Source organism: Ammospiza nelsoni, chromosome 4 (genome assembly GCF_027579445.1).
Source record: "Ammospiza nelsoni isolate bAmmNel1 chromosome 4, bAmmNel1.pri, whole genome shotgun sequence".
NCBI classification, from domain to species: domain Eukaryota; kingdom Metazoa; phylum Chordata; class Aves; order Passeriformes; family Passerellidae; genus Ammospiza; species Ammospiza nelsoni.
This window is the reverse complement of record NC_080636.1, coordinates 20,529,948-20,555,967: the sequence shown is the minus strand read 5'-3', so window position 1 is coordinate 20,555,967 and position 26,020 is coordinate 20,529,948. Positions and strand designations below refer to the sequence as shown.

The 26,020-nt window shown below is 42.4% G+C and overlaps 2 protein-coding genes across 2 annotated transcripts in view; both read right to left on the bottom strand.

Moving 5' to 3' along the window:
- Positions 1-623: 623 nt before the first annotated feature.
- RNF4 (ring finger protein 4) lies at positions 624-15,452 on the bottom strand. The gene is made up of 8 exons (XM_059470139.1): positions 15,389-15,452; positions 8,854-9,017; positions 8,272-8,392; positions 7,431-7,510; positions 6,159-6,168; positions 4,881-5,046; positions 3,701-3,749; positions 624-3,366 (listed from the first exon to the last, which is right to left on the bottom strand). The coding sequence occupies exons 2-8, from the start codon at positions 8,860-8,862 to the stop codon at positions 3,217-3,219; spliced, it is 585 nt and encodes a 194-aa protein (XP_059326122.1). The 5' UTR covers positions 8,863-9,017; positions 15,389-15,452; the 3' UTR covers positions 624-3,216.
- Positions 15,453-20,405: 4,953 nt separating this feature from the next.
- Positions 20,406-26,020, bottom strand: part of CFAP99 (cilia and flagella associated protein 99) — a 50,308-nt gene continuing 44,693 nt past the window's right edge. The window contains exons 14-15 of the mRNA XM_059470704.1: positions 21,498-21,657; positions 20,406-20,901 (exon numbers count right to left, since the gene is read on the bottom strand). Coding sequence (XP_059326687.1) covers positions 20,734-20,901; positions 21,498-21,657 — 328 coding nt within the window. The 3' untranslated portion in view covers positions 20,406-20,733. The remainder of the gene's footprint in view (positions 20,902-21,497; positions 21,658-26,020) is intronic.

Here is a 26,020-nt window from a genome sequence, read left to right as displayed (position 1 = left end):
AATAAGGCAAAGATAGTACAGCATAAAGCAAAAAAGTTATAAGCTTATTTTAGGATAAAAACAAAAGTGTAATGAAATAGCAAATTACTCATCAGCATTTGGAAAGGCAGCTACTCCATATATGTACAATATAAATAGTAAAAAAGAACAAAATACAATAAAGGCAACTAAGAGGGATAAGCCAAGACCTTTAGGAAACAGCATCTCTAGTTTCTTTGGAGAAAAAAAAAATCAAGTGAGCATTATTGGGACTTTGAAACTACCCTGTAGTTCAAAGAGAACTGTAGTTCAGTTCTCTCCTCAGCATTCTCTCCAGTGGCTGCTTCACAGCCAGGCAGCAATGGGAGCCCCAGGGAGGTGGCCCAGCATCCTCTCAGCCTCCTCACTGCTCTCTCTGGCCCTGGCTGTCAGGCTCCCCCCACCCACAAAGCCACCTCTGCATTGCCCCATTGTCCCCATCCTGAGCAGGACATCAGCCTCTTGTCCCCACATCCCCCCTGCCCCAGCTGGTGCCTTTCTCCTTTGCCCCACACAACCCACACTGGCCCCTGCATCTGAAAGGCTTTGGCCTTCAGGATTATTTCCCCCCAAATCAATGACTCCAGCACAATGAAAAAAAGCACTTGTGATTTATCAATCCAATCATTTTATTTTCACCTGTTAAGAGAACCCTCTGCCTACCAGCAGAGTTCAACATAGATGGGCAGACAGACTTGAATACAATTAAATACAGGAAAAATTGAACTATATACAACAAGACAGACATCTACTTAACATAAAGATTTTTTTCATTTTCTATGAGTTCTCTCCAATGTGAAATATTGCTGGAACTGAAATATATCAGACCTTTTTTTCCTTTGAAGAAAAAAGCATGTAATGAATTTCCATTGTTTTCCCATGTACTGAGACATAATATCCTTTTTGAGATGCACAAAATTTGTGGCACTTCACAGGGTACACAAAAGCTAAAAACTCTTTATTATAGTTTATGATATCTAAATTTTGATTAGATCTATTTATTGAGACACTAACTCTAAAGTGGTATTTACATGGAGGAAGTTGTGCAAAATCATTTACGCCATGGCTAGTAGACTGTGAAAGATGCATGGTTAAGTGACTTGAGTCACCCTCATCCTCAGTAGTAATCCCTTAAATCCTCTTCTGATCCTTCCTTTCACACAGCAGCCACCCCAGGAAAACCAGCCATAATTTATTCTTTCTTTGTTAAGCTACTGGGACAAAGTAGCTTCTGTGACCCTTGTGGGTCTCTACAGTTTTAATGTTGGGCTGCTTCTCCTGACACAATTAATACTTTAAGCATCAACTCTGCTTTTTGCGACCCAACTGCAGCCATCACTGTCACTGCAGTATCCTGAGACAGCTGTAGTCCTTGCTTGTTTATCTTACCCATGGGAGCACACAGCAACCACCTGTGTGTAACTTTGTAGGAGTCACCCTACTGCCACAACACAGAAACTGCATATTCCTGCTAACAGCACTGAATCAAAGCCACTCCAAACCAGGGGGTGAAGGTGCTGCATTTCTTCAGGCAGACTTTATGTAACAAAACTCTCTATTTCTATATCCAGAAACATCCTAATTAAAAAAAGAAAAAGTCAACTTTACTTTGAGCTGCAAGGCAGCTTGAGACAGCTAATTTAGAAGAGCTGCTTTAATTAAAGGTTTCCTACAGATAAGGACAGGTTAGCAATGACACCTGTGATACCAACATTAACTAAACACACCCTTCAGTTGTGCTGCACCAGGGCACAGAATGGTTCTTAGAATGGTTTCTATAAGCAACCAACTCCAGAGAAGTGGCCAGGTTTAATTCTGGAGGTTCTCATGGATGCACCTACCACAGCTGTGGATCATAAACCCCTGATTTTAATCATCTTGTCCACATCAATCTGTTTGTATCAGCTCACCCTGGACTCCAGATCAGCTCGGACATTTTAGCTGTAAGTTTAAAATAGACATTTAGAACTCAGTCCTGGGGAAAAAGTGACTGGATAAGAGTGCATAAACTGGTGTATTCCTGCCTTCTCAACTAGAGGAATTGTCTTTCCTAGTAGATATATCTGACTTCTTTTCCAAAACTGCATTTTAAAAAAACTGGACAACCCTCAGGGCAAAGGGAGAATTAACTTTTCTCTAACTGGCTGTCAACATTGTTACCAAACACTTTTTAAAGCCTCCACTCAAAAATGGCAGTACAGTAATTTAACTTTCAATGCTATTCACCAGGCTACAACCAGTCAGGTGTCAGTGTAACAACCAGTGAGAACAGCAAAGAGAACACACTGAACTTAAAGCATTACACTGGGAACAGCTGACACAGTAAGAAGATCTGTAGATATTTTGGTATTCAGCATACAGATGAATTTGCTTCTTTGCTTTCATCACTAGGAAGCCTAGAGAAGACTGTATTATTGATAATTATTAGGACAGTGTTACAGCACAAGTAAACCCAAGAGACCATCTCATCGTGTGAGAAAATAAATTCAGTGTTGGGATTAAAATACAGGAATTCTTGGCAGCTGAAACAATGAAAGAATTACTTTCACATTGTACATGCTGCAATGTGTCTATGTATCTGGGATCTCATGGAGTTCATAAAAACATTTGGATGTTCATGTCTGCTGCTCAAAAGACTTGACTGCTGATTAACAGCAGGTCACTTTATTGCATAACCCTTGTCAATTTAAGACTGATTTATGAAAAAACCACCCTTCAGGACAGTACTCACTCTACTAGGGCAAAGATGATATGCAAGAAAGCAAGAGTCATGAGCTTCTTACAGGATGAAAAAAAGCATAATGCAATGGTGAATTGCTCATCTGTGTTCTGAAAGAAAACTATTCCATACCTGTATGTGAAGGTAGGAATAATTAATAGAGTAAGAAAAAACAAAATTTTCACACTCCCTTATTTAAGCATTAAAAAAAGTAGAAGGAAATGGATTAACTGCTTCCTTCCTGGTCTAGGTTGCTGATCTAGTTTAGACAGTCACTGATGTAGCATGATAGCCAGGAACATAACAAGAAGCAACTTGGACCATAAAAAAGCTGTCTAGATATTGTTCAAGTTGGTCTCCAAAAAAACCAGTTTTATTTGGATTTGTGCACAACCTGCTGCTCTTTAAATCTTCAGAGCACTGAAAATATAACATTTCCCCCAAAATCCAGTTGAGTCTGTCCTGAGAAATAAAAGTACTCATATATAAATGGGATGATACTGTCTGTGAGTGAGTTTCTTCCTGCAAGTTGGGCAAGAGTTGGCATTCCTAAGGGAATCACGGAGGCACTGACTGCAGAAGACATGGCCACATTTTGTTGACACAATCAGTCGTCCACTTTGCACAATCTGGAAAAAAAGAAACCACAACAGGCATTAGAAGTAAAGAATTCAACTTTGCTGGTCTACTGCCATCACACAAACACGACTTAAAATATCTGGAATTGTCCTTTATTCTTAGAATAATAAGGAACTTGAAGATCTTTCAGTGCCATCCCGCCAAGGGCTCCTCCCTCTACCCCCACTAACAAGTAGCGACTTAGACTGATAAGTTATTATGAGCTTCAAGGCAAGCTGTGCTTCAAGCCAGCTCTCTGTAACATCCCACAGCAGCCAAAAGAGCCCCCTCTGCCCCTCCCTCCCTCACACAGCATGTAAAGGATGACAGCATGTGGGTCCTTACCTCTGAGTAGACATCCATGCAAATTGGACAGCTAACAGTACCAGACGGCCTTGTGTACAGAGAACAGAAGAAGAAAAAACATGCAGCCATTAATTTCACTGCACATCAAGGGTTACCCACACAAAATGTCACGTCACCATCTGAGTGCACCATGGTCCATTTCTTTTCAAGACTCCTGTGTACCTTTAACTCCTCAGTTTGTGGCATGCAATAACAAGACTGGGTCTCTCTGTCCTGAAGGAAAGGTTTTCCCCAGGGGGAAGATGCACTAAGTCACCCTGGTCCAGCACAAGAACTCACAGGAGTCTCTTTGCTCTGTTCAGCACTAATCTCCAACAGGCCATCAGTGACAGCTCTGTAACAAAAGCACCGAGCTCTGCCTTGGAAATGAGTCATTCTAGAAAGGGAAGAGGCTGTCAGAAGTTCCAAAATCCCCTGCTCTAATTTAGCAACAGCCCAGTAACATAGGCACTTTAAGAACTCCTCCTTATAAAATGTGGGTCAGGAACACAGTGACACAAGGAAATACTCAAATTTCCAGTTCCAAGGTGGAAAGACCGACTCAGTGTCTGTTACTGAGCTGTGGTTACCGATGAGCCTCTGCTGCCTTCAGCCTCCAGGAGAGCAGTACTGCACGCACAGCAACAGACATAGCCTGGCTGCCTAGGGAACATGGCCCAGCCCAAGGGCTGAATAATAGCAGCTAGCAGAAACAAAAAGAGCTTCCTGACACTTTTCTTTACAAACTAATCTCTAGTTTAAACCTTCAGAACTCTTTACCTAAACATTTGGCTTTCTTATGTCACTACCCATGCTGAATCACAGCTTGTAATTTATTAATCAAACAGGCATAGAAAGCGTGAGATGGTCGTTATCCCATTATCTTCAATCCAAGCAGGAAGCACTACTAACATCTACCCCAGTAGACCTTGCCATACCCCACATTCATCTTTTTAAGGCTGAATACAAAGCTGTAGATCTGTTTTGGGCTGGCTTTTCATCCTAAAGTGAAAATGGTATCATTTGACTATCATACAACATGGGATGTCATACTCATTAAAAGAGGGAACTGAGAAAGCGAAGGCTTCAAAGGAAGTCAGGTGGTGACAAATACAACTCAGTCCTGTCTGCCTCAAAAGAGGCACAACTCCATGTTTGGCAGCTCATGAGGTGTACGTACTTTGAACTTGCAGTTTCCTCTTCCAGGGGTCCCAGTTCTCGAGCTGCTTTATCAGCCACATACACGTCGTTATCTCTGGTTTCATCTTCATCATCACTGCTCAGCACACAGCTGTCTGCCTGTCTCTGGCTTCTTAGCCTCAGATTTCTCCTCTGTCGTTGGTTCTCTGTAATTTAGTTTTGTTAAGTTAGCTATACTATTATCTCTCTCCCTGAGACTATCCCTGAAATGCAAGATTAGACCATATTCAGCTGCATTAAAAGCAATCTTAAACTAGTTTCTAAATATTAAGGCTGAACATGTCGAGACATTGTGAATATTCTACTACATATTGACACAAATAATTTGATCTCTTCACCCTACAAACAGCTAAAACTTAATCTTGAAGATCCTCAGTGTCACACATTCCAGGAAATTACACTACCTGTGAATTAATCTCCCCTATAAAGGGAAGACACTTCTCCCAATTCTTACTGACAGAAACTGCTACAATCCTATGTTGAGGAACTGCAACAACTGCTGTGATCTGGAAAAGAGAGGACTGAACACAAGTTTATCTCTGCAACTCCAGTATCCATGTAGAAATAATCAAGCTACTAAACAATAAGACAACACAAAAAGTCACAAAATTAAAACCACTTCCTGCCTAAGTGCTCAGTTACAACTTTTACTGCAGGCGTTTTTCATTTACTCTTGCTTCATTCAGAGCACAGGACAGATTACATTCTAGATAAGCAGCTGACAACACACTAATGCATCTCCAATAATGTAGTTAGACTACATCTGAAAGATGTAAAAGATGAACTTCTTTAGACCTGTAACTATTTTAACATCTAAAGTAGAAAAAAAAGTTAATATTTCTCACTGCAAAATTTGAGGCATACTATGAGCACAAATCACCTTCTCTAGTTCCTTTACTGGAATACAGGTTAAACAAATCTGACTTTTTTTTTCATTCACAATCAATATGCTAGTGCTAATTAAACTTACTGTCAACTTGGGGCTTAAAGAAATTCTGTCTTTAGAAAATAAGAAAAAGTATTTAGAGCAGCTTTTGATATATTTTATTTCAGATACTTTCTACAAGCTCTGATACTGACTACCAAGCAGAGACTGGATTCATTCTCTAAGGCACTGGCCAGATGTTCTAGCAATGTTCTTGGCTGGCCTTTTGCAGTTTCAATAAATGCTGCTCAAATTAATTGAAAAAGGCAAACAAAAAATAATAATTATTACATTTAGGAGAATTCCATTATCAATTTTAAAATGTCAACTCACCTTCAACAATCTTGCATCAATACACATGGGAGAGGAGAGAAAAGAAAATACAATTAGACTTTGTTGTGCACCCCTGATCTTACATACAAAGACCAGCTAGGCACAGCAGTTCCAACAAAACAAGCCAAGAATGATAGGCTATTACTCTTATTTTGATTAGGACTATTAAAAGCAGTATATTAAATGCCTCACTGTAAACAACTATGTGGATGCTGATGGTTCTGCTCCCGCTGCTCCAATGGGGTAGCAACAGAAGCAACTTAGGAACCACCTGAATGCACTCCTTCCTGCTCCCCCCTTTCAGTTCCATGGTTTAGAGTTTCAGGTGATTCTTTCCCTCTTTTTCCTCAAACAGGCCAGTTCAGCACTGGTGTCCATAAACATGCCATATTATGGCAGCTGCTGAAGAAAATAAACCCATCCCCCAGCCTGCTCTTGGTGGAACTGGAGGAGGGTAAGTGCAAATTCTGTTGTTAAGTTTGAGGCCCTTCCTTTGCAATGGCTCAGGAATAACCCCAGCAAGAAACACTCCCTATGCTATTCCTGTTGCTTACTTCTGCTCGGCACAGCAGCAGTGGCATCCTAAAACTGAGGAGATAAACAACACTGCCAGCTGGATCAAAGACTATTCTAGCTTTCAAAAGAGCAGAAAAAAAATTAAGGTGTTTTAAAGACTTCTGGGAGTATTAACCTGAACTTATTTTACTTACTCTTCTTTCCCTTGGCTTTTTCTTCAAATCATTGGCCTAGGGGGGTATTATAAAAAATTCTTCACCAAGAGCTGTCAAGCACTGCAAGGGGCTGCCCAGGGCAGCCCAGTGGCATTGGCTTGAAATCACCCCTGGAGGTATTTCCAACACAGACAGATGTGGTGCTTACAGATAAGGCCCAGTTGTGGACCTGGTGGTGCTGGGTGAATGGTTGGAATTGATGATGTTAGAGGTCCCTTCCAACCCAAACTACTCTATGATTCTACCTTTGATATATCTAGAAAAAATTCAACTATCAACTGCATCTCTATGTTACATTATTTATGACTGATCTATATCAACTCCAGGCTCTGGAGCAAAAAGTTAGTTTATACTACCCTATCACTAACTGCAAGTACACCTCCAGAGTAGCTTCTTTATTCTCTGTAACACAGGACCTTCAGGCCCTGAAAAGCCAAATCTGAATTTAAAACTTACCCTTTAAAGTCAGATATTATCAGGCAACACATGAGAAAACTAATTTGACTACAATATTTAGGTAAGTGTGCTATTCACTACTTACCACAATGGAATCATTGTGAGTTAGATCAACGACTACAGGATCAGAAGATTCACATGTGAGATCTACTACTTCTTCACCAGCTGAAAAACAAAGTTAGAATCAAGGTCAAAGACTGCAGAGGAGGAAAATTGCCTGCCACTATGTAACAGCCTAAGATTCAACCATCTCCTGTCCATCTTCTCTTCAGGAATGAGTCCAACATTTCACTCAAGCTTTGCCCTCAGCAACTCCCAGACAGCTTTACCAGCCCTGTCTTCAGCAAGCTGAAATGCAAAAGAGCAGCTAAGCTCCTCACACAGTTCTGTCAGATGACAACAGCAACAGACAACTCATCTGACAGGAGAATGCTTATCACACAGAAATGTAACATGAATCATATAGGATATAATAGCACTGTGCTGTGCACATTCCCTTGAGGGATTGGGCACAATTAATAATAAAAAGTTTTCCTTATCTTCTTCAAACTTGGGAGTTTCAAAATTTAGCTTGCCACGCTGTGTAGCAGCAGCTGCTGAAACACCCATCTTATCTGAATAGACATGCAGATGTTTGAGCAGCTCTTGAGGACTTTTCCTGTGCAACTCATCTAACACTAGTGACAAATGCATTGTAGCTCAGTAACAAACCAAACCAGTTTTCAGTAGGCTTGTTATTTAGCCATGCCATGCCATGCCTTTCAGTAGGCTTGTTATTTAGCCATGTGTGCCACTAGGCACTTCCTAAAATCATGTTTCCCTTCTTCTCCACTAAACAGCCTAGAAACTGGCAAAAATACACGTTCAGCTGTACCCAAACCCTGCAGAAGCACTTTCTGTTCTTATCACTTCAAAAAAAAGCTTACCACTTTCTTCAAGTTCTATTGGCTCTGCTTCTGAAGCCATTTCAGCAGTGGAAGCCATGAGCCTGCTTCTTTTTCGAGCTTGCCTAGAATTACCTGTTCCTCCACGGCGCTTCCGTTGAGTCTAAGAGAGAACAAAGACTTGGCATTTTCTGTGCAAGTAGTATTAACACAGCCCTCAATTTTGCAACACCAATGAAAGCACATAAAGGTACAGAAAACACTCCTGGAATGGCTGTAATAGTCATCAATAGGTGGTGTGGCTTATTCTTACCTGAATCGATCCCAGCAAGGATAAAAACATAGCCCAGATCCAGATCTCTTACCAGCTGCTTCACCAAGAAAAAGCCTATCATGAAGGTTTGCAAATGAGAAACTAGTTCACAATTTATTGGGTTTTGCTGATATTGTGAGCATTTCTGTACTACTGCTAGCACCTAGAGTGATTAAAAATCTGAATGTACACGAAGATTCAATATACTTGTGTTCCTGTGTATTAGCTAGAAACTCTTAAAATAGTTTGCAGAAATACAATGGAAAGCATGTTTCAAGAATCAGGTTTGGACTGAGTAGCAAAGTACTTACTGTGCTCATAGTGTTTCTTGATCTAAAACCACTGAAGAAGAGGTACAGACACCAAAAAAGTAATGGCAAGGAAGCTATAGCTATAATTTCCTTAGATTCCTTCAGGTAGCTCACTGATAAAAACTCCAGGTTTCTGAAGACTAGAGGATGATGCTCTTCCAAACCTATCAAAGAGAAGAGAGAAGGTTACCTGTCTGCAATGCTTGTACTCTCCAATCCCCCCTGCTCCCAGATTCCCATTGCTGAGTCACCAGTTTCTGCCCAAAGCCAGAGGGGAGGGAAGTCCCCAAGTTCAGCATGTGAGCCTCAGACACCTGCAGCTGGGCCTGAAGCCTCAGTCATTCTCACCCGTGAACTACACACCTGGAAAAGTGAGTTTGACAGCAAACTAGAAGAATATTAACAAATCCCAACGACATTGAACTGAAAAGCAACTGACTGATACTCAAGGCAATGTCTGTGGGCAGGAATCAGTGGGAATTTTGTCATAAACAGCCATCTTCAGAGAATCTAAAATCCAGATGAACTGCTTTCTTCTCCAACCCATCTCCAGATTCCAACAGCTGGGACCCGAACAGCTTGAGAGGAATTTAAAGCAAGTGAAGCAGACAAATTTCAGTTTCAAAATCTTTGCTAACATGCAGGACAATCTGAGCTCCCTGTAGCTGCTGTGTTACCTGCACATGTGCACACCCAGCTACCTGCCAAGGGAGAGAGCTCAAAAGCATAAAGGCAGCTCTGAGTGACTGACAGGTAGTGAAGGTCCCATCCTGGAGCCTGCCTGTGCTACAGTTACCACCTGGCCAATACACAGTGGGGGCTGGGTGTGGTGGAGGGACCAGAACAGCTCAGCTCTGCACACTCTGCTACCCCTGTTGTCTGCTCTGTGCTCAGATATAGAGCAGAGTCCTGCAGCTTCAAGTTAGAGCTGAGGGGGGAGGGAAGTAGTGGAATTATTGTGGTGTCTGTGTTCAAAAACAGAGATAAGCGTCTGGGGGTCTCTCCCAGTTTTCTTTCTCTAGAGAGAGAGACAGACAGACAGACAGAGTTGTTCCTTGGGGATTTTTAGCTAGCTTCTTTTTCATGAGCTGAGGCAGTAGGCCTTTTCCTGGGACTGTGGCTTCTTCTTCTGGAACTGTTCAGTTTTTCTCCAGTCCGAAGCACTAGGACATCACCCAGGGGCCGCCACTGCTGAGCCACACCTGCAGAAAGGACCCTGAATCTGCCATCTCTGCAGAGCAGTGACAGGTTTCATTATTGAACATTATTCACTCCTTTTTTCAAGCCTGTGAGCAATCCCACCGTTAAATAAACAGGGGTTTTTGCACTTTGGAGAATGGAATTCCTTTTGAACCTGCGGGAACCTGTGGGGGAGGGGTTGCTCAAAACAGCCTTCTGTCAGAGCAGACAGCCTTTCAGGACATTTCCTCCTAAATTTGTCCAGAACTGGGACACTATTTTAAACAAGAACTGCTGAACTGTCTCCAGAGCTGACTGATTTTTGCCACAAAGAGCAGCACACACTCTGTAGCCTACTCCCAGATAGGGAAACATGAACACAGAGTGGGATGGAACAGCACTGCTAGTCAATCTGATCTTGTTCTGCTTTAACTCACTCCATTTCTTAAATCACTTTCTTAAGAGACCTGTTAACACCAAACTGTGACATTATTTAAAAAAAACATTATTATTAAAGCTTGAGAAAAATGCTTACACTCAATTTGATGCTTATTATGAAGCCCAAAGATGTATTTATGTATAGTTGTGAGCAACACAATACACCACTCATCAATTTTCTCACATTTTTTCATTTTAAAACCAGCACAAAAGGCAAAATGAAAGTCAATAGACTTAATGCTTAGTGAATCCATGAGCATAATAGATCTCATTTTTTGAACTATTATGTGTAACACCCTCTCCAATTTTTTTTAATAGAAATCTAAACTGACATACTGACATGTTCAGCTTTCCTGGTAGATAAGAACTAGTCTCATGCTGTCACCTGGGATGTTGAAGACTCAGGCTACCAGAGAAGGCAGACTGGCTTCAGTCTCTTGCTGCCCCAACGCAGGACTCACCCATGCAATCATTTCCATAACATTTTGTGTCCAGGTAATGAGAATTCTCTTTTAACACTTCATCCCACTGTTCTTAAGGTCTAGATTTCATTTCACTTGTTCAGAAAGAAAGCTTATCTGGGAGCCTTATCAACATTCTTGGGAAGATACTATTTTACTCACTTTACTGAGTTTCTGGGATAGGAGACAAGAACTCTTAAAACCAGACCATGACTAATGCTGCAATCATATAAAAACCCAACCAAAGAAAAACCAGAAAAACAGCGAGACTGTTCTGTGAGCACATTTGCTAGGTGCTATACAAGCTCCTACTTCAATACGACCATTATTCATGGATTTGGAGGTTTTAGGAGACCAGGGGAAGAGAGAGGGGAAGGAGGAGACACAGCACAAGGGATAAAGGATGGAGGCAAGGGAGAGAACCCTCCCTAAACCTTACATATCTGCTCTTTCAAAATAATTGCTTCAAAACAAGCTACTATCTTCATTGACCAGCTACAAATGAAATTAAAAATTACTTAGGTAAACCAGTTTTCTGCACACAGCAAGAGGATGAACAAGAGTGAGCAACACATGAGGTATATTAACAAGTTAAGCCATCAGATAATTTGTAAGTTTTACTTCACCAAGAAAGCTAAGACACAGTTTCCTCACTTCTCCTCAGATCTTGAATTGGAAAAAACACCTGGACATTAAAAAGCTGGGAAATGTTAGTTGGTGCACACACCTGAGAAATATAAAGAAATGAACTTTATATAAGCTTATTTTAAATTACAAGTTGTCAGAACTGCTTTTAAATAGACTCTTTCAGAACAACAACATTGACATATCTGCAGTGCTGAAAGGCAGCAAAAAATAAACCTATTGTATTCATCAGGCAGCATGGGTCTGAATGTAAAATACCCAGAAGGTTTCACAAGACCTGGTGCTTTTCAGACTCAATACTGAGTACAGCCCAGTGCAATGGTTTGTTAAACAAGTATATTTAGAAAGGTTAAAAATATTGTAGGGAACACCTGTGATGACTCCAAACAGAAGCTTGCACAGATTCTCTTTGGCTGTGAGTGGCTTAAATGCCAAAGAAGAACTGTAACAGAAGAAAAAATGAAGCCAACCAACTGAAATTTTAAAGTTATAGTGAAAACTGAAGTAACACACAATAGAAGACCTGTTAAGACCATCCTATCCACTTCAAATACTCACACTCATTCTTTATCAAGACACAAAACCCCAGATTATTTACAGGATTACTGTAATGTTTGTGAACATAGGATTGCTGTGAAATGTCTGAGAGGATCTCGTGTCTACCTTCACTTGCAGTGGAGGACAGAATCACCTTTTGACAAAAGTGACAGAGCACACTGCTGCTATTTAAATGGTTTAATTTCAGAATCTTAGAACACTGACCACTGGGTTTCTTTATGATTAATGCAGAGAGTACCTATAAGGCACAGATGTTCCAGCTGCCAATGGCTCAATACCTCTTCAGAAGCTGCTTCTGAAGAATTAAGCTGAGAATAGACAGCCACAGGGAAGCTCATCACTGTAAAACTACCTTAAATCATCACAGGTAGGTTCATCAATATCAACATGGCTCATGTCAGGAGAGTGCTGTTTACTAAGAAAATCCAACTGCTAGAATTTATTAACACTATGGAAGGAGTCCTATGATCTGGTAACCTTTTTGTTTTTTAAGAACAAACCTTTTCTGGGGGCTATAGATTTCCACATGTTATTGGCTTACTTGGGAAACCTCAATGAGCATCAAGTGCCCAAACATTCTGAAAACAAAGCAGAGTTCACTTTCTTAAATATACCACAGATAAAGTTTAGTAACACATTGCATATTGAGAGATGCACTCATCTGGAAGAATTCCTCAACAATCTTCAAAAGTGCAGGACCACTTAACTTAATAACATAGTTTGTTACACAGGCCTGGACAGCCCAAGTTAATGATAAAGCCTATAACACTCTTCTTCCAGCAGTCACTATGAAACCACCCAGCACCAAGGAGTTTTTAATACAAAGAATTACTGCCTCAATCCACAGACTTCACTTCCCACTTTAGCTGCAGTTATCTGTGAGACTTCTAGCAAGATGCATGCAGACATCATTTTGAAATTCTAGAATAATGACTTTTTAAGAAGTAAAAAGACTTTTCTTTGTGTAAAAACCTAGCAGATCAGCTTAGCAAGCCAATAAATACTTTTAACTTGTACAGACTTTCTATTGCTTCACTGCAGGACGGTACAGCACCAGAAAAGGCCACTGCCCTTCCTGTCATCTGCAGAGTTCTGCACATGCAGTTATTGTTCCTAAACAGTGTCGATCTCAGAACAAGGAACATTTCAAAGACTACAAGTACCAATTTTTCTCTGTACTTGAGAGAAAAGGTCAAGCTATTTAAATCAAGAATCTTCACACCAGGAGTGGTAACTACTGCTATTCATCATTTAAGTATCTTGTTTTTTCCTCTAAAAAAAGTCAACATTTTAACCGAGCTCAAGCTGAGTTAATCAAACACGTTTGAATTACCGCTCAAAAACAATTGATTCTTTAAAATACTGAAAACTTTTCTTGCACCACTCTCAAAACGAAATCTTGGTCTCCCACGTGAATGAAGGCAAAATGTCTGAACCAAGAGATAGACATTTTCCCTGTCTCACTAACACAGACAAGGCTTAAATTCATATTTATCCTAAACATGACAAATTCACTGAAGTACTTACTTAAAGAAACCAATAATGTCAATCCAAACATTGGGAATGAGCAAGCCACAGCTGACACCACCATTACATGTTGAATTTGTCAAAATGGAATATCCAAATGATGCCTTACATTTTAATTTTGTATTTTTCAGATCCTGTACTGGATTAGTGTTTAACTCTGAACTTTCATATAGAACGTTAGAAAGCTCCCATCACAGTTTGGTCAGACAAAATAATCCTTCCAGGACTGAAAACCGAGGTCATCATCACAGCCTCAGGCCCAAAAAGTATAAACAAAAGTAAACTGGGGGAATGTCACTTCATTACCTGAAGCTGTAATCGGACAATTAACCCCAGATATGCATTTAGACCAAACATGTATCTGCCCGAAAAACTCTTGCCCATCTTGCTTGCAGCCTCTGTGAGGCTCTTGCACTGCCCAAGGTGTATCTGTTAAAAGCCTTCAATAAATACCCACTTACCCACTTTATCTCTATCTAGCCTCTGTTCTAGGCAGCCAGTCCAAGGCATCACCGCGCCTTTAAAGCTTCTCACTTCTACCCCACGTCTTTTTGTACCCCTAACAACAGGAAACATTGTAACAAAGATGCATCTGCGTAACAGCATTTTTGTCTTCAGAAGACACACACACCAGGCGCAAAGCGCTGGTCTCAGTTTTTTTTTACCATGGAGAACGCTAACTTTTCACTCTTTTACACCTTCCTATCGTGTACTTCCAGTACTTTTAAAGATGCTTTCATTTTCTTAAACTTTAGTGAAAAAAGAAACTCAGTCTCTGTTACCCAAATTAGGTAAAACGTTCTCATACTAAGAGACCTTGGTGAGAGGCACCATAAAAAGAGTAAAGATGAGAGATAATAGGGTATAAACAGAAATACACCAGTCTGCTTGCTTTAAGCAGGCAGTTACACCTACAGACAAATATGACATGTTCATGAATAACCTAAAAAACCCAAACCAGTTCCAAAAACAACCAAGAAATCCCTCAAACCCACCCACAGAACAAAACAACACACTGAACCTTTTCATCGGCCGTATGTCCTATCCCAGACACAGCAAAGAAAAATGGATACAGGCCAGAAGTAAAGCTCACTGCTCTTACTCGCACAAGTTTCTCCGAGAGACGCCACAACTCGCTTTCAATAATCCCAAAAACAGAATACAGCAAAAAAAAAAAAAAAAAAAAAACAAAAAAACAAACCATTAAAAATAAAATAGTTGAGTCTTTCCACATCCTGTAATGAAGCGCAGGTGCGGGCTGAGGTAGGCGAAGAACATTCCCCCCACTCCTGCTGTCACACAAAATGGGAGGGCAGAGCGACAACTTCATGCAGCTCCATCCACCGAGCCCCGGCCGTTCCTCCGGACAAGAGCAGACCCTTCCGGGGAGGCGGGGCAGGACAGCGAGCCCGGCCGTGCCCGCACCCACCGCTCCGGGCAGGGAGAAGCGGCGGCGGAGCCGGCCCCGGAGCACCCGGCCGGGCCGGGCCGGGCCGGGCAGGGCGGACCCGCCACGCGGCTCCCGGCGGGGGCTGCGAGGGAACCCCTCGGCCAGGGCCGCACCCGGGGAAGGGGCTCGGGCACCGTCCTCAGGCCGGAGCGGGGGCGGCGCCGGCCCAGTCCCGCGCACCGGCAGGAACGGCCACATCTCCTCGGCTCCCCCCACTGCGACCGGGAACGGCCGCTTCCCTTTCCGCTTCCCCCTCCCTTCCCGTCCCCTTCCTCACCTGCCGCCCCGGACCGTCGGGCAAGCGGGAGGGACGGACCCAGCAGCGCCGCTCCCCCCCCCCGGCCGAGCCCCCGGCCCGCCGCGCTCACCTCAGAGGCAGCCGGCAGCGGCCCACGGCAGCGCCCGCCCTCGCTCGCTTACCATTGGCTGAGCTGCGGCCCTGCGCTCGCGGAGTGGTCGAAGCGCACGTCAATCAGACAGCGGTTAGACGGGCGGCCCCACCTCCTCTGCTCTCGGCTGCCGCGGGGCGTGCTGGGAGCTGTAGTTCCGCGCGGGCGTAGGGCCTAAGCGGGGTTGTAGAGGCCCGCTGAGTTCACTCCCCACCCCTCGGGAAAGGTCTCCCCGTCCTCGGGTTCGTTCGGGCCTGACAGACCCTGAAAGGGCGGCCGAAGCCAGACCGTGCTTTTGCTGTGTTCTCCTGAGCTGTTGTACCTGGAGGTGGAGTGTGTGTGAGCTTTGGGGTGGGGTTCCCTACCCCCCTCCCCCCCCCCCCTTCAATCTCCCGTCCCGCCCCCCGTGTTCTGGAAACGTTCCCCAGAATCTCAGAACTATGGAATCAGTTAGGTCGGGAAAGACCTTTGAGATCATCAGATCCCACTGATGACTGAACACCACCATGTCAACCCCAGTGTTACAAACTGCTCCTGCAGAAAGAGCCCTCGATGGAGCTATGGTGGTTACTGCCCCTTGTCCCAAGCCAAGCCAATGCAGTTCCTTCAGAAACATTGTGCAGCTTTTATACCGAGGGTGAGAACCAACTCCGGGCACACCACCAGGGGTTCCTCAGGACCCTCAAGAGGCCCCTCTGAGGCTCACTGGGCAAACCCAGGCAACTTCATATCTAACACTTCTCAGATTAATATGTACCCCACAATATAGGGAAGATATTAAACTAATAGAGGGCATCAAAAGGAGGGTGACAAAGATGGTGAAGTGCCCTGAGGAAAAGGAGCTGCTGAGGGCACTTGGTCTGTTCAGCCTGGAGAAGAGGAGCCTGAGAAGACAGACACCTCCTTGCAGTTACAAATTCCTCATGAGGGGAAGAAGAGGGATGGGGACTGATCTCTGCTTTGTGGTGAGTGACAAGCCCCAAGGGAATGGCCTGAAGTTGTGTCAGGGGAGGTTTAGGTTGAATATTACAAAAAGGTTTTTCACCCAGGGGATGGCTGGGCAGTGGAACAGGCTTCCAGGGAAGTGGTCACAGCACCAGCCTGACAGAGTTCAAAGAGTGCCTGGACCATGCTCTCAGGACAATCACATGGTGTGATTCCTGGGGAAGGTGCTGTGCAGGGCCAGGAAGTGAGCTCAATGATCCTTGTGGGTCCCCTCCAACTCAGCACATTCTGTGATACTGTGATCTCTGGCTAATAAACCCATATATCACCTTCAGCCAGGCATGCACATTAGGCCAAGATACCCCCTGTGCATCTGGTGTTGTACTAAAGTAATGCCTGCTTTTTAGCACTGTATTGGTGTTAAGGAGTTTTATTCTCCATTTTCGCTGACAAGACCATACCCATGTCCAGTCTTTCCTTAAACACCCCCAGGGATGGTGACTCTACCACCTCCCTGGAAAGTCCATTCCAATATCAAATCACACTTTCTGCGAAGAAATTATTTTTCTCACTGTATTTCCAAAAGACTGAGCAAAATTCTTCAGAGCCATCAGTGTGGGAGACAGTTACCTCTTACCCATGGAATAATTACTCCAGATCCAATGTCTAACTCATAAACACTTGCAGAGGTGTTTCAAGGCCCTCACCTCACTATCAAAAAGGGTTTTCTCAACAGTTGTACCATACCTTTACCAATAAGAAGCTGTCCTTCTCTGGATTTACTGTCCTGTTCCTGGCAATTTGGCTGTTTATAGATGAACTGGTAGCTTCCCCTAGCGACTTGTCTTCCCTTCTCCTCCTCTGGGCAAGGAGTGCTGGAGATTTGTAGTGGGTATTTTTTTCCCTGTCATCCCAACATAACCATCTCTGTGTCTTTAATTTCATTTAAATAATGAAACACCTATGTTCTCTAGGGCAGTTTGGATTGCCTGGCATGGCAGTCACTGAGTGTGAGCTTTCCCTTGTTCCTGAGGCTGATGTGGAGGAGGGAGCCAAATGCCATCAGCAGTGACCGTGGTACCTGAGTGGGGAGCACCCGTGTCCAGTGCCTGTCACATGGCAAAGGCCTTGGTTTTCCTCAGCTAATCTGGGCTTTGTTACATCTCCTTCACCTCCTTAGTGGCATGTGAAGGCTTCCGTGGTGTCCTGGTTTAGGGCAAATTTGGGAAAAAACCTCCAAAAGGGGGACCCTCCAGAAAGCAAACCCACATGGCCCGTCTCCCTAACCGGTTCAGGAAAGATTCCTCAGAGAGAAGTGGAAAAAACCTGTTTGTTCAACAGGCACAGCACTCCCCAGCACACAAAATGAACAATACTGGATGACACCACTCTTTCACTGCTCTGAAAAAGATGTTAAATTCACAAAGTCTCTCCTGGGAGTGGTCGCTCTGCTCTCAGTCCCTCCGGTGCTGGGGCAGCTGCTGCAGCCACAGGGTGCAAACTCTCTCTCAGTGTTCCCAGGTCCCAGTCCGGAGCAGGCTTGAGTGGTTCCAAAAAAGGGAAAGGAAAAACAGTCCAGGGAAAAATTCAGACTGCTTAGCTAAACTGACTAATGAGCAGAAGCAAAAAACAAGAGCAGAGCAGAAGCAGGAGCAAAAGCAAAGCAAAAAGCCAAGCAGAAAGCACAAGCAGCACCATGTACTGTCCTGTCTGTGTCTGCCAGCCATGGGGGAGCGGCTGAGAACAAAACAGAACTTTCACTCTTCAGAGCCACCCTTGAAGGCACAGAACATGATATCCAGCATAAACAGAACACATGCATGGGGATACAAGCACCATAACGTCACCCTAGGACATGTGGTCTCGCTGCTTGTGCTGAAATGAGAGATCTCTGAATGTGCAGCTTCCAGCACTAGAAATGTTTCCTTATGAGTCTGTCACTATGATCAGACAGGTGCAACCTCTGATTTTGTTACTCTGTTTTGATGGATTATTTCAGAGTCAGCCTTGTTCACTCAGGCTCCTCTTCGTGGCTGCAAATGGTGTAACAAATGTGTAAATGAGTGAATCATGAATTCTTCATCCACCTGCGTTCCCGTGAAGCAAGTGTGGAGGTGTTTCTCCCTCGGTTCTCTGTGTGTGGCTGCAGCAGGTGGTGCACGGTCCCTGCCACAGGCAGCAAGTCTCAGTGAGCTGGGTGCCTTCACAGCTCACCTGGCTCCAGGGCCACTGCAGCTGCTTTTATAACACAAGGCTAACAAGTCCCACCAGACCTCTGATTGCTCTGCATTGCTCACCTCAGGTTTCCATGTACCACACAGGAATACTAGGAAATGTGCTCTAGGAGCCAGGGCAGAGTGGTTCTGGAGAGGATCTGTTGTGTTCAGCATCAAGTTATACATATTTGTCAGGAGCAGGGTGGTATTTTTTATGTTATTCTCTGTATTCTGTTGCAAGGCCTGCCATCACTGAAAAATCAGTAGGCTATATTGATACAAAAATACCAATATAGGAATATATTGGTATTTTCTTCAAAACACATTCTTTTACATTCCTCAAAATGTTGATTCTGAAGATGACTTTATGCATCAGATCCCAAAGCAGTAATAGGCCTACTTGTTATCTCTGAAGGCAAAAATTCCACAGCTGGATTATTGAGATTCTTCTATTCCTCAGTACTTTCATTTGAGAGCAAAGAAAATATGGAGAAGGAAATATTTCTGAACCAGCTTGATTGCAATTCAATAAGAATTTTGAAAACTTGGTCCAAAATCACAGGGGAAGAAACCTGCAGTGTGATGGGGATTTGAAATTTCCACTATCTCAATATCTGCTTAATGATGCTTTTTTTTTCTTTTAAAAATTCTTATGAAAAGTTTGAGAACTGTTCAGCCATGCAATATACTAGAGCATGAGTGTCAGCTGTTAATTGCTGGCTTCTGGAAAATCAAGGTGTTAAGAGTCACCAGTTAGCTTTGTTGCTCTGGAATGCACTGCAAAAGAATGCTGAACAAAGGAAGACAAACTCCCTGCCACTGAGAGTATGTAATTTAAAGATATACAATACTGTACTAGACATGGCATCACAGTTCCCTTTTCTATGTAGTTCTACTTCTGTGATTCCATCTTTCACTGTCCTGTGTTCCTTAACTCTTGCTCTGGAGCATGAGCCCTACCTGCATTGCCTTTGTGGACTACTAGAGCATTTCCTTGGAGTGAAAAATACAGCACATTTTATCAGCTTGTGGGCTGTGGAAGTGATCTTCACAGCTAGATGGCAATAAAAGAATTCCATTAGACCTCCTTCAATAAAAAGTGAGAAATGCAATGTTATGAGAGCCTTTGAAGCAGCTGCCTTACTCTAATGTCAGTGAAAGTCTCCTTCAATTTAAATATTTGCAATAGCCATAATTAAACAGTAACTGGCATTGAGTTAAAATAGAAATATCTTGCATAGTCCTAATGCTGGGCAGATTTTAATTTTGATTTATATCCTCCTTGGCTTTGCGCCTGGATAAGTTTTGTGATTTAAAAGCTGTTTTACACAGTATAGAAATTGTCAGAAGGCAAATTATCTTCTAGGTGAGTAACAGAATTTTTACTTTTTGTGGAAGCAGCTCCCTAAAGAGATCAATGTTATGTTCTCCTTTTACTGTTTTAAGACTGAAGAAATTTATGTCTGCAAATAGAGGAATGGCCTGCCTGGGTCAATGAATCCAGACTCCTACTTCTGGAGGCTTTCACATCCTCTAAACCTTCTAAACAGTTCTTCCCTCATCCCCTAAAACAGTGTTGAAACTGGCAATCCTCTTACATAGTTACTGTCATGTAAGAAGACATGTTTGGAACTTAGGCTGACCATGCCTTCTGAAAAGATGTATAATGTAAACAAATATTCCCTGGGGTTTGCCCTCATTTTTATTCTTTTGGAAAAATGAGTGTAGCAAACCATTGCATAGTATACAAACCAGAAATACAGGTCTTGACATTCTTACACAGATATTTGCCATTATGCTCTAGGAGCTCTGATGATTAAATTTCAATTTCTTAAAGCTTTTGATGCTAGCAGAAAACAAATCCTTATATAATTAATCATTTTATCATTATAAAAGAACATAAAAAATTAAATGATATTACAACCTCCCCGCACATTTTTATTCTATTGTGCCTGTAAGACCCACATTTTTCTAATCACACTGTAAAGGTGAAATAAGAATAAAACTCAACCTTGTAGTAAATAGGTACACTGGGATATTTCCAGCAGGCCTGGATTTGTTCCAAATGTATTTTATTTCAGATCAGAGCGCAGTATACAGGCTTTGGCTCCAGTTCTTGCTGCTGCAATGAGCTCCTTTTTCTGAACAGCCTCTCTGTCCATAAAGCCATGCTGAAGCATTCTGAACTGTCTTTCCCGACTCTCTTCCAGTTCTTTCCAATGGTTCCATTGAAAAGAATCCTGCAGGAAGAACAGAGAGATGGTCAGACTGCAGGTGATACAGTGGTTCTCTTTAGCAAATGCACTAAACTTCTATTAATCCTGCTGGCTGACAACACAGTTTGTTTGCTCACATGACTGGCAAACTTGTTAGCATCAAACTTGGCATGATGAACAGAAAAGCAAGCAGAGTGGGTTGCCCAGTTTAGGATGACTTAAACACTGGTGCAACTCTCCACAAAACCATGGGAATGATAAACTGTAACATGCCTTGGGTGGGAGAGGGGTGAGCATCCTAGTATGGTGTGATAGGAAGCTGGGAAAGACCAGAGGTGGAGATGGGGTCAGGTGCTGCCTTGGTGGGATGAGTGTGTGGTGGTAAGAGTGGGAAGGCAGGTGTTGAATGGATGAGTCCTGCTCTTGACAGCAGAACGTGGGAAAAGAAGGTGAGGTCAAGGCCAGGCTGGAGAAACGGTGCCTAGGCAGGGGGCAGGGTGTGATTGCCAGCCATGTATGGCACCATCTGCCTCTGCCCCCTTGCCAGTGCTGGCACTTGAGCAAAGGTCTGTGAACAGCAGGTCTATTGCAGATCTTTTCTCCTTATGTAATAACCAGACCTTGCTTGGCACAATTCTGGTTTTCTGGGGGCTAATCTTCAAGAGTCCTGCTTGCTTTTTACGCTCCATTGTTTTCTCTACAATCTTCTTCTGCAGGTTTAAAATGCGTTCATCTTTCATGGGCCTTTCACCAGGCTGGGACTTTTTCTTTTCTTCTTGCCTGAGAAGTCAAAAAGAAACAATGAGAAGGTAAAATATTATCATCCCACAGAATAAGTTCATCTGAGCACATATTACCTTGGTAATAAAGAATTTGCTCTTGCTTCTGAGAACCAGTTAGACTCAAAAGAGATTTAAATCATATAAATATAACTTGCACGTGGTACTCACAATTTGCCTCTTGTTGTTTACAGAACAGCATTACTAAACCACATCAAATAATTTCTTCCCACAGGATGCCATGATGACAATATCTTAAGTATTTCAAGCCTGACATGACATTCTTTAGAAAAACAATGTGCAAAACCTGGGATAGTAGTGCAGGTCTTTGCTTGTGTGAACTATGGAGTTTGCCTTATATGATCATTAGTATTCATCTTGATTGCTGTATTCCTTGGCAAATAAAAGATTTTTTTTTCTGTGTAATCCCAATGCCCAGATACATAATCAATGGGATGGTGATGTATTAATTAAGGTTAGTTGCTCTGTGTGAGCATGAATTGATAGCAGCATGTGCAGCCTAAAAGTAAGGCATACCAAAGACATTATTGGATAGTCTTCCTTTCCCCCCACTTCTATTGTAGCCAATTTTCTGTCCCCTGGAATTTACATTTCATCTGGTTTTACATATTTTCATCCAATTGGTCCAATTTATTAATAACTTCTCCATGTAAGTTACACCAGAGTGACTCACTTAATATCCAGCTTTCTCTTTTATTCAACATTGCCCCCGAATTAAGCTTAGTAAGATCAAATTGTAGAGTTAATATTAAGTCACGAGCAGCTGTATGATTCTCTGGACAAATTCAGAGCTATAGGAAGTGTCAGATCTTCCAAGGAATGTACACAATTGTACAGCCATGTTAGATCTGCTAGGAGCAGCTGGCAAAGGATAGTTTTATAAAATGTCTTTTTATGTTGCAGTGGTGCAACATGGCAATTGCTTTTATTGGAAACCAAATAAAGACTCCAAATGACCCAGAGCAGAGTGCACTGGGGCACTGTCCACTGATTCTGTAGCTCTCATTCTGTCAGTGGCAGGGCTAGTTTTACAGACAAGTTGTCTTTTGAAAAGAAATGCTTTACAACTGAGCTCTTTCCTTAAATCTTGGGTGGTCTCAGTAGAAGACACACTTCTCAAGAAGCTGGCAGATGGAGAAGAAGGAAGAAGTACCTTCTGATGCTAAACCCACCAATTTGCCTTTGTGTCTGTATCAGGGATCCAAACACTTCTTTTATCTTGGGAGAGGTGGCTTTTGCCTGCCTTGTTAGCTTTATCTCTGCTTATAGGAAACTCTCTGTGATAACAAGTTTTCTTCAGTGCAGCCATTCCAGACTAGAGGTCTCCAAATCCTCAGGAACTGGATGAAGGGGAAATATGACCTGTGTGACATTCTGAAATGTGACTGTGAACTCTAAGTAAGGGACACAGTTAGGCTTGGCTTCTCATTTCCAATTACTTTTCCTGAGACTCTCCCTGAACCCCTCTGCTCCATGTGTCATGCTATCTGGTTAGGATAATGTTTCCTTATCCTCTTTAGCACTGTGATATACTCTGCTACACTGAGATTAATTTTTAACATATATTGTAAATCTAAAAATTGTGTGCTATCACTTAATCTAATTGAGGACATGTTTTATTTCTGTTTGCACTGTATGAAGGCATTGCATTCCAAAGGATAAAGGAGAATATAACAGTACAGTTTTAAGTAAATACTTGATGATTAAATCTTGTCCGTGAGAATAAACAACAAAATCTTTCCTTACATGCAAATGCAGATTCTTGTAAATACAGTTAAAGGAAATATAGCAAGAGGTTTAACATCAGGAAGCAGCAGCAGCTGCTTCTATATTTCTATATTGTAAATAGTTGCTTATTTCCAGAATATTCATTCCTCTTCTAAATGTAGTCTTGTGCCAGTCATCTACACTATTCCTGCCACTAATGCTGCCAATCCCATAGATTTTCAGATGCCACACCATATCATAACAGAAACTCCAAGAGAGGAAGGAATGAAAAAAGAAATTTTAAAATTCTAGTTTTCTGTCATCAGTTGAGAACTTTGAGGGCTCAGGATAGAAAAACCTCTTATGATCTCTGTCACCTCTTCCTCTCCAGATCAATGGAAAATTAGGTGATAATTTATGAAAATTCTTCTCAGCTATTTAAAAAATGGGAAATTTGAAGATTTGCACAGAAGTTTCCTCCTATAATCTATATTTGGCTCTTCAATTACATTTTCAAACTTCAGCTTTCTATCACAAGTATAAAGAGATAGATGTATGTAAGAGCTGTAGGCAGCTCTTAACTGACTCAATACTTGTAGGAGGTTGAGCTCACCTTACAAAAAGGAGTCTCGTGCAAAAACACAAATATTTTTTTAAAAGAGAATTGCTTATAGTGCAAATAACAATTTAAAAAAAAAGTTTCTTATAGCCTCAGTGAGTAGGGCTGTCTATACTTCACAGTTCCTTGCCTTTTTCTGTCCTACACCATGTAATTCTAAGTTACTGCGGTTAGCAAAGTGAATGTGTCTAATTGTTAACAGTTCACTATTAAGGCAGTCACTATTTTGACATTTAAGAGCACTACACTATTAGACTGATTATTGTTTTGTACTAATGTGAGTGATTTAAGCACTCAAAATCTGGCTCCCTTCCAAAAAAATTTAACTTATTAAGCACTTAATTTTAGGTGGGGAAATGATTGTTATTCATAGCAATGTTTTCCTCATGTGAAATAAAAATGAAGTTGAAGTTGCATAATCAAAGTTCAGTCACTGAATCACAGAATGGCTGAGTCTGGAAGGGACCTCTGGGGGTCATCTTGACCACCCCATCTGCTTAAGCAGAGCCACTTGAGCTCCATGCCCCGGTCTGTGTCCAGATGGCTTTTGAACACCTCCAAGGATGGAGACCCCACCACCTCTCTGGACAATCCGTGCCAATGCTTGGTCATCTCCACAGTAAAAAGTGTTTCCTGATACTCCTCTTGTCCCTTCAGTGGCCACCATTGAGAAAAGCCTGTCTTTTTTTTTTACAGCTTCTCTTCACATCTTCATATTTCTGATTCATCATTACTGATAAATTTCCCCCTTTTGTTTCAATGATAGTGAAGAACTCATTACCTCCTCCTTTTTCTCCTTCTCCTCATTTTCCTGCTCTGGCTGCCTTCACACTATGCCCAGCCTTCCCCAGCTCAGGCCAAGAGAGGGGTTTCTCTCAGTGTGTGTGGTTGATGCCCCTTGTCAGGGAGGGGTTTGAGCCCTGGCAGTGGCAGGCAGAGAAAGGATTGCTCTGCCATCTTGGCAAACACTCCATCATTTGTAATCCAGTGCTGGGAGTGAGTCCAGTGTGCATTACCACAAAGTGAGATGGGCATCCAGGGAACTCTTGCCTTGGTGGCAGTCTGTACATCTTCCTCACACACAAGGAACTCAGGGAGGATCAGTCCTGCTCTCCTCTGACAGCTTTAAACCACGTGAAGGGTGAGAACTTGCAGTTCCAGACCTTGAGTCCAGCACAAAGTAACTCTCCCCCCAAACCACAGATAATGTGGATGGAGGGAGCCTCAGAGGAATGGTTTGAACTATTGTGTGACCCTTAGGGCATCAGACTGATGGCAGTAATACATGTCCCTCAGATTGATTGCAGTAATACATGTCCCTTACTGAATGAAAGGGAGTTGTATCTCAAGTACACAGGGATGTCATATGAGCACATTAACCTCTATTCAAACACACACAACTCTGCTGGTGCTTGAGCTGAGAGCAGAATTGCTTGCCCACTTCAAATGACAGTGCTGATTTTCAAACTGTGTGCAATTCTAGCAATTAAAGGGATATCCAGTATATGTACCACCCTGCAAGCACTCACACAGCCATTGCTGTGATAGATGCCACAGCTTGCAGTCTATTAAAGGCCAATGTCTCTGTAATTTTTCATGTTCCATTTCCTATTTTGTTTAATATAGCTCATTATATGCTTGCACAACGTGCTTCTTTTGTGTTGGTGTATGACTGTGAATGTTATTGAAAGGAACCTACTTGGTAGGGACTTGATTAAACTCCAGCTGTCACTAAAGCAGGTGTTTAGCATAGTTTGGCTGCCATACTTTAGCTGATTAGTAGAAGCCTTCAACACAATGCAATTTAGGATGTAACACGTAATTTTATATTGATGCATAAGGCTAACTTCTGAGGACCATTGGCAAGATTTGCTTGCTATCCCTATAATGATGAATCAATTCTGTAAACACAAAAATTAGCTTTTTACACCTTCTGTGCAGCATATGAAGAATAGAACCCAAACAATCACTCACACTGGTTTGAGAGGTATTTCGGGATTCAAGATCTGCAAATAAG